The 8,841-nt window shown below is 35.3% G+C and overlaps 1 protein-coding gene across 1 annotated transcript in view; it reads right to left on the bottom strand.

Annotated features, from left to right (window-relative positions):
• Positions 1–1,100: 1,100 nt before the first annotated feature.
• Positions 1,101–8,841, bottom strand: part of MMP20 (matrix metallopeptidase 20) — a 51,010-nt gene continuing 43,269 nt past the window's right edge. Inside the window, exons 9-10 of the mRNA XM_027095691.1 lie at positions 2,700–2,803; positions 1,101–1,691 (exon numbers count right to left, since the gene is read on the bottom strand). Of these exons, the coding sequence (XP_026951492.1) occupies positions 1,591–1,691; positions 2,700–2,803 (205 nt within the window). The 3' untranslated portion in view covers positions 1,101–1,590. The remainder of the gene's footprint in view (positions 1,692–2,699; positions 2,804–8,841) is intronic.

Below are 8,841 nucleotides of genomic sequence, written 5' to 3'. Positions count from 1 at the left end.
CTTATATTTAAATCTTGAAGCCATTTTGAGTTTATTTTTGTGTAGGGTGTGAGGGAGTGTTCTAACTTCATTGATTTACATGTGGCTGTCCAGCTTTCCCAACACCACTTGCTGAAGAGACTGTCTTTTCTCCATTGTATATTTTTGCCCCCTTTGTCAAAGATTAATTGACTGTAGGCATGTGGGTTTATTTCTGGGCTCTCTTTTCTGTTCCATTGAACCATACATCTATTTTATGCCAATACCATGATTCCTGTAGCTTTGTAGTATTTTCTGAAGTTTGGGAGGGTTATGTCTCCAGCTTTGTTCTTTTTCCTCAGGATTGATTTGGCAATTCTGTGTCTTATGGTTTCATATAAATTTTAGGATTATTTGTTCTAGTTCTGTGAAAAATGTCATGGGCAATTTGATAGGGATAGTGTTATATCTGTAGATTGCTTTGGGTAGTATGGCCATTTTAACAATATTAATTTTTCCAATCTAAGAACATGAGATATCTTTCTATTTCTTTGAATCATCTTCAATTTCCTTTATCAATGTTTTATAGTAGAACTACTAAAATGTAAGATTAAAAAAAATAAGAATGACAGACAGCTGTATTTTATCTGTACTAATGAGTAGGTAGGAAAAAAATGGTTTAGCTTGAAGTGAGAAAAACTAAAACAAAAGATAAACTTCCCTAAATGGAAAGCTGTTCAGAAGAGACCCACTTAGATGGGTTAAAGATAGTTTCATTGAGGGCATTTTATTTTCGGGAAGAAGGAAAAAGAGTGAATTATGAGTATTTTTTCTGGGTCTGCATACTCATGATACTATACCAAGGTTTGAGTTTTCTATAGGTACACAGAATTTGTTGCCAAAGTGTGATAGAAGCTAGTAAACATTAACGAAAGAGAAATGAGGAACTATTCTTATACAACATTTTTATTGGCTTTTGTTAAAAGCCTTCCTGTTGCAAAGTGCCCACCTCTTACCTAGTATGAAAATCCATTTGAGTAGGTTTGCCCACTGTAACCTACTTCAAAGACCAGTGAGCACACATAGAGTCAAACAAACAAACACAAAAACAATGAGAAACAAAACTTTTACAGTATGTTGTCTGTGATATGTTTAAAGTAAAGGCGGATACATTTATATTCATCATAACAAATGTTAAGGTCAAAAAAGCCACTGCTTGTAAAGAATTATTATAATTTGTATAGTAATGCTATTTCCTATTAAAAGAATTATAATACATGTCAGGGAGTCCACAAGTAGGCTTCTTCCTGGAAATAAAAACCAAACTTATCAACTTGCCTCAGTGTATTAGGTAAGAAAAAAATGACCGGTGTCTAACTGAAGCATGCATTGTGTTGATTCTGATTTTGTGTAAAACTGACCATATAGGAATTTTCCATTTGGATTAAAATTCTGAATCTAAAACTAAGAAACAGTTTAGAAGCATAATTATTTTCAACAAATTCTAAATTTCCCTTAGAATTGAAGGCCATGGGAAGAATACATAACCTGAGTTCTGATTTAGTCCTTAAGATCCGGTTACCAGCTGCTCTCGGTCATCTTCATTCCTTAGGAAAGACTAGACTTTTCTATTTAGCAACCAATCCAGGAACTAGATTTCAGCACACTAACCACATCTTCCTTCTCTGTATCATACTTGTACGCTTTGGGTCCTGAAAATAAGTAAATGTAGCCTAAAAGAGACAAAGTTGAAATTATGATTACTGAAAATGACTTGCAAATTTATAAATGGGATTGTCTTGTAGTTGTAACTTTCTTGAGGTAGCACCAAATGGGGACTGAGAACGTGTCAGGTGGCAGTTAGCTAATCCTCTTCACAGCTCTCTCTGAGCCCTAGAACTTGACACCCCTAACATGTTGATCATCTCTCATCTCTCTTCTCATGCCAGAGGTGGTTTTTGCTTCTACTCAGGCTGTTCCCCTCCAGGAATTCCAGCCCCCACTGTTTTCTTTCCCTAATCAAACCTCTAGCCATTCTTTAAAACCCAGCTGAAGTCCCACCATGAAATCTACAGCACCTGATGCCTGTTTTGATCTTTTCTTCCTCAGATCACCTCTTGCAGTTATTGTGAAGACTACCACACAATTCAATACTAAACTATAGATTGTCTTGTTTTCTAGTAATTTCATCTGTGTTGGATAGAGGGTCATTTCCCGAAGAGAATAACCATTCCACAAGTGCAGAGACCATATTAAACTGTATTTGCATTTCTGAACAGTGTCCAGCTCTGTGCTATGTACTCAAGAAGAATGTTTTGACCGATTCAAAAGATCCAATTAAACTTATTCAACCCAGTTCAATTCAATTCAACTTTCCCAGCTATGTGTTAAATTTCAGGAGTTGGGTGATGGTGTGGGGAAAGCCCCTGGGAAGGTTGAGAGTATGTGCATTTTAAAGATGAAAAAGGTAATTTTGACTGGATGGCCTTTATGTTGTAGCTGACTAATGCACTGAAGTTATACTTTTAAAACTTTCCATTTGTAAAGAGAGAACCATAATGACAGACTTTTTATACTCTTCCTGGTGGTTAATCTTTTTAGCTAAATTTATAAGGGACTCAGGGACAAAAAAATGAGAACCAAGGACTCCCATTTGGAAATCCATCTTCTTCTATGTTACAGCAGAGACCAGATTTCTTGTTACAATTTCTACAAAGAAACTTTACAGTGGAAACACTCACCATTTAACTCCATAGCAGCATCTATTTGGCCATTAACTCCTGAAAATTCTTCTTCAGTATTCTTTGGATAGTCTTTTTCCATTTTCCTTTTTCGTTCATCATAGCTGGAAGAAATATTATTTCATAAATAATATAAACAAGAAGTATTTATCGATTGTAGAAGACACTGTGCTATCAGGCATATTTAGCCAGGGCTGATTTATGATTTACTATAGATCTCTCTCTGTCTCTCTGTCTCTCTGTCTTTCACACACACACACACACACACACACACACACACACACACATTCTGCCATTTCTCTCCCAGTTTCCAGAGATTCTGGGAACACTAGTTTGGGAGTCATTTGCTGTAAACATTCTGTTGTTAAAAAATTTGCCAGATATATTGTTTAGAAATAGTTATATTGTTTAGAATAATAGGATCATATTTCTATAATTAAAAAAATACTACCTTTCAATGGGAACTCTGAATATATTTTTAGTGCTTTATTTACTGTTGCAATTTCTGTCTCTCTTTTGTTCTCTATGTATGAATTTCTTGGCTTACCAAACAGTTAAAAGCCCTTCACAGAGGCTTTCATTAATGAGCTTCTTACTGTGTACCCATAGAGGAGGGATTGAACAAATAATGCACAGCGAATGAATAAATACATGTGTGAATGCTCAATAGATAAAGACAAGAAATGAGAAAATCTGGAATAATGGAGACTTTGCCTTTTAAATTGTTTCAATTGAATTAAATTTTTTTGTTTCCTAGAAAGATTATACAACGGACCAAAGAGTAGATTAGGTTTTTTTTCTGAATCCACAACTACCGTGCAATGATAACTCTGAAGATTGGTTAATACCTCTCTTTGTGATCTAAATTACCCCTTGTAGAAAAGACTGTGACTTGTATGAATCAGTATGACTTGTATGAGTTCAGCATGTAGGCAGGGCAGACTCTTTTCCCTTCAAGAAGTTTTCATTTAAAGTGTGAGAAAGTCCCTTCTTCATTAGCGTAGAGCTCCCAACGCGGACATTCCCAAGGTGGACACGCCACTGCTTTCCCACCCAAAGGTCAATTTCTCCTGTGTCTGGGCCACTGAGAGTTTCCTGCAGCAGCAGATCACATCCACCTTCTCCTGAAATGTGCCTTTCTTGTAACTATGACTGCACAGGCCAGGGGACAGATCTCTCATGATACTGAGCAGATCAAACGTTGGGAAAGAAGTATTCAGGCTGAAACTGACTAGTGGACTGAGGTGCTTTATGGGGTGTTGCGGATAGGAGTGGAAGCTAAATCCTAGAAGTATCAATAGGAGTCCAAACTCCCTTTCCAGGAGAGCTATTAGAATCTTCCAAGTAGGCCAAGGGGAAAACCAAGCTATATGAGTTACTGTAAGCACAAATAAACATGGAAGCCATTTACCATATTTTGTTGTCATCAGAAGTGCCAATAAAGAGTGGGGACAGGACACCTGTATCGTATTAGAAGCAGTGGTTGCAAGGTATCAGGACTGTAATGAGGGAAAGACTGGAGAGAAAGAACAGCCAGGCATATTGCCTCTCCCATGGCTTAGACTTCTTTTGTTCTGAAATCTAGAGTCAGACACTGAAAGTACAAGTTGTTTACATATTAATCTTTGTTCACTAGGTTTTCTTCTCTCAATTCCCTGAGGCAGTTGTACTGGGAAAATGGATGCTTTGAGTGAAGGGAGTGAGGAAGATAATTCCAAGGCTTAAAATATTTGGGGAGAGGGATGCAAAAGGAAGAACAAAGAAGTGACCAAGAGACATTTGGTGTCTGTAGATATAGAGGGAAATGTGGTGGGGGGATGCCAGAGAACATGACATTTTGAATTCTTTGCTTAATGTCGACCCCTAAGCTCAGGGAAAACGGTGAAAAGCCTTTCATGTCTTTATCCTCTTTTGTCTGCTCTGAATAGAGGATTAGAAGCTGAGCTATTATAATTAGAGCTATGCCTTACCTTTGTGTTCATTAAACATTTATGAGTGATTTTGAGAACTTAATCACCATTTATATTGTTTTATGGCAAAAGGTGTTCTCAGTTCCAAACAAGTGACTGACTAAAGAATATCTATAGGGAAACCTATTACAAGTTGGGATCTGCTTGTATTATATTTAAATTGGATTGAGAAATCTGGAAAGTATGAAAGGAGAGAGTAAAGATCTTTTCTGAGACTAGAAATACTGTTTAAATAATATAGGAATAAGTTTTAAAGAGAAAATGATGACTATTAATCCAATAGAAAAATCTGAAAAAGAAATCTTTCTCTTTTTATCTGTCTGTTTAGTTTGCTAAGATGGGTGATGGTGACATCTAAAATCTTATATTTTATATATATATTTTTATATATATATATATATATATATGTTCAGAGGATAATGGAGGTAATAATATTATATGTAAATAAAATTTCAAAAGAAATTTTAGAGACACAATGTCTGGCTGAGAATTTTAATTTTCAATTGCATTTATAAAAATGTAGGCAAAAATTTTGGCAAAACTATGAAATCATTTTTTTTTCCTCCATCCCTTCTACCACTTATGTATTTAATAGTCCCTCTCCCTTTCTGCCAACCCCCTCTCTGCCCTCTTGCCTCTTATCCTACAACTGCTTTCCAAAGAGTATTACTCTCAATAAAATCTATCTCAAAGTATCAGTCTGACACATAAGTCACCATTTTAAGATTAGCTGATAACATGTATATTTCATTTGGACCTTTTACGTAGTCACTGTGTAGATGGGCCTACATAATTAACATAGGGTTACCTACTTTTCATTTTACCAAGTAAGAACATTACCATCAACCCTCAAAATAAAAATTACCACCTATTTCCATTATCATTTCAGAAAGAAAAGAAACTTTAATACTAAAAAAGGCAGAAAGGACATAATCTCAGAATAAAAGATGGTTCTTGCCAATAATACTGACCCAGATCACACCCCCCTGTGTTTATTATATTGTGCTATTTTTATTTTTCTGTGGACTGCTGAAAACTTTGTGATGATCTAGCCCTTGGTTTTTGGACAGATATTTGAGGATTTCTGTTATAGAGCAAGAGTGTATAGTCAGATGGTTCTGGGTTTGAGTTCTGACTCTGTTACCTGCTGGCTCTGATCAGGGGAAAGTGTTCTGAGCTCTGAACCCTGGTTTCCTTATCTGCAATACAGTAGTCATGAGGATGAGAGAAATCACACACACACACACACACACACACACACACACACACACACACACACGTGCCTGGTACATGTTAACGTCAAGGTCTGGCCCAAGCTATAAGACTTTGTATTTTATTTTGGCCCCAAGAACCAATAACTGACTGGCTAGTATGACATTTAGTGGATGTTGCGATTTGATCTGGGATCCTAAGTCACCAAAGAGTTTAGTCTTTACCTAATTTTTTAAACACACTTCATTAAGGTAACATGCAATAGTAGGCAAGGTTGAGAAGAGGAGAAAGGAGGGCTAGAGAATGTTGGAGGTAGTCCAGAGACCTCAGTAGAAAGGGGTTGGGAGGTCTACTAGAATGTTGAGGATTTGGCTGAGGGTAAAAGAAAATAAAATTATATGACAGGATGAGAATTATGGGCATGGGTATTTTAATTGACAGTAAATAAATAAATCAATGGTGAAGAGAATAAAAGGTGACTACGTATGGTAGATGGGACGGATCTCTGTATTTGGATTCAGAGGGCATAAAATATATCCTCAGATGGACTATTTTTAGCTGTGTGACCTTGATCTAATCACTTAATCTCTTAGATGCTATATTTTCAACTATGAAATCGAGATAGCAATACCTACTTCTCAAGATTGTTGAGAAGGCAGATGGGAAAATGAGAGAATATGAGAAAATACTCAGTGTGATTCCTAACACATAATAAACCATCAATATTTGAATACTAAGAAAATATTTATTGTAAATATACTAGAAACCTGCTAAAATCGTTGCATATGTTTTCTCATTACTGAGGTCTTTTTTGTGAAATCTAAATATCAACTAAAAATGATTCACCGGTAACTATGTTTATGTCCTTTAAGGGTATTTGTTTAATCATTTAATATTGATCAATGGGTATAGATATTAACTAAATCATTACTGACAGTGACACTTTACTAGTGATATTGCCATAGATATCTGATGTGGTTTTTCATATATATTATCTTACTCTCTACCTTTGTAATCTAAGAATTTGGGGACTATATTGGTAAAGTACTTGCATATTGTTTAACTGTATGCTCAGACCTTAGATTTGTTAGGAATTTCTGGTGTTTTCATTGTAATGATTTCTAACTTATGTCAGTGGCAAAACTTAACTCCATTCTGCCTTCTTTGAAGTACTGAATAGGGAGTTCAGTCTGCTAAAAGAAACTTAAAGAAAATGTGAGAAAGGATGGCAAAAAGAGGAATTTATTGATAAGTATTTATGGTATATGTTTCAGGAAGTTTCTTCAAGGAGACCTTTCTAGTGAAATCTAGTGGAATTTCTAGTGGAATCCCCTTTGAAGTTAATAATCCACTCCTAGCCAGGAATCACATGGCTTTCACGGAGGAAGGGACCTTTGTGATCTCACTAGAGAGGGCAGCCGGGAGAGTGGTCAGGAATGAAGAGAAGGGAGAAGAGTAAGAAGCTGCCATGTACCATCCTAGATAAGGGTCAGGAACCAGGTCCCCATGAGGAAAGTGACTGTGAGAAAATTCTGAAACAAAGAATTAATAACAATGTTGAAATGTATTGATGGTCTCAATTACTATCTTACTGTATGATGAAATGCAAATTTATATCTCCAGCCTGAATTCTCTGAATTCAAGACCTGTATTTCCAACTGCCTTCCAGACATATCCATTCATCGGTCTCACTAGCATTTCAAACTACATATGTACAAACTGGAATTCCTGTTTACTCCTTTAATTTTGCTTTACTTCTTAATTTTATTCTTTCCCTATTGAATGGCCTTAGCTTCCTTGTAAAAAATCAACCGAGCATAGATATATGGGTTTATTTCTGGACTGTTAATTTTATTCCATTTACCTATATGTCTATTCTCATGTTAGTTTCACATTGTCATGATTACTTTTGCTTTCTAGTAAATTTTGAGATTGAGAAGTCTGAGCTCTCCAACTTTGTTCTTCTTTTTCAAAATATTTTGGCTATTCTGGGTCTTATGAGTTTCCATATAGATTTTAAGATCAGCTTGTCAGTTTCCCTGAAGAAACCAGTGATATTCTGATAGGGATTGTATTGAGTCTGCAGATCAATTTTGGGAGAAACTGCCATCTTAAAAACATGAAGCCTGACCCATGAACATAAGATATCTTTCCACTTAGATCTCGTTTAATTTCTTCCAACAATGTTTTGTAGTTTTCATATTACAAGTTTTCTACTTGTTCTGTTAAAATTTATTTCTTAGTATGTTTTTCTTCTTGATGCTATTGTAAGTGGAATTGTTTTCTTAATTTTATTTTTGCATTGTTCATTGAAGTGTACAGAAATACAATAGATTTTTTCATTTTGAACACACTCTGCAAACTTGATGAACTCATTTATTTGTTATAACAGTTTTTTTTTTCTTTTGAGGATTCTTTAGGCTTTTCTATGTAAAAGATTATACGACATACAGATAAAGATAATTTTACTTTCTTTCCAATCTTTTCTATCATTAATTTTTTATAGCATTCATTCTTGCTTAATTGCCCCACTAGAACCTCCAGTAAAATGTTGAATAGAAGTGGTGAGAATGGAAATTTTTGTCTTGTTCCTGATATTAGGGGGAAAGCATCCAATCATTCACCACTGAGTATGATATCAGCTGTGGGTTTTCATAGATGCCTTGTATTAGACTGAAAAATTTCCTTCTATTCCTAGTTTGTTGAATGTTTTTATCATGCAGTGGTGTTTGATTTTGTCAAATGCTTTTTCTACATCTATTGAGATGATCATATGGTTTTTAATTTTTTTATTCTATTGGTATGGTGTATTATATTAATTGATTTTCAGATGTTAAACCAACCTTGCATTCCTGGGAAAAAAAATTTCCCCTTGGTAATTCTTTTTATATGTTTCTGGATTTGGTTTGCTAGTACTTTTGGAGGGTTTTTGCATCCACATTCACAATATATTGGTCTGA

This window comes from Aethalodelphis obliquidens, unplaced genomic scaffold (assembly GCF_003676395.1).
Source record: "Aethalodelphis obliquidens isolate GAN/ISIS:26980383/991018 unplaced genomic scaffold, ASM367639v1 scaffold93, whole genome shotgun sequence".
Lineage (NCBI taxonomy): Eukaryota > Metazoa > Chordata > Mammalia > Artiodactyla > Delphinidae > Aethalodelphis > Aethalodelphis obliquidens.
This window is presented reverse-complemented; position numbering and strand designations above follow the sequence as displayed.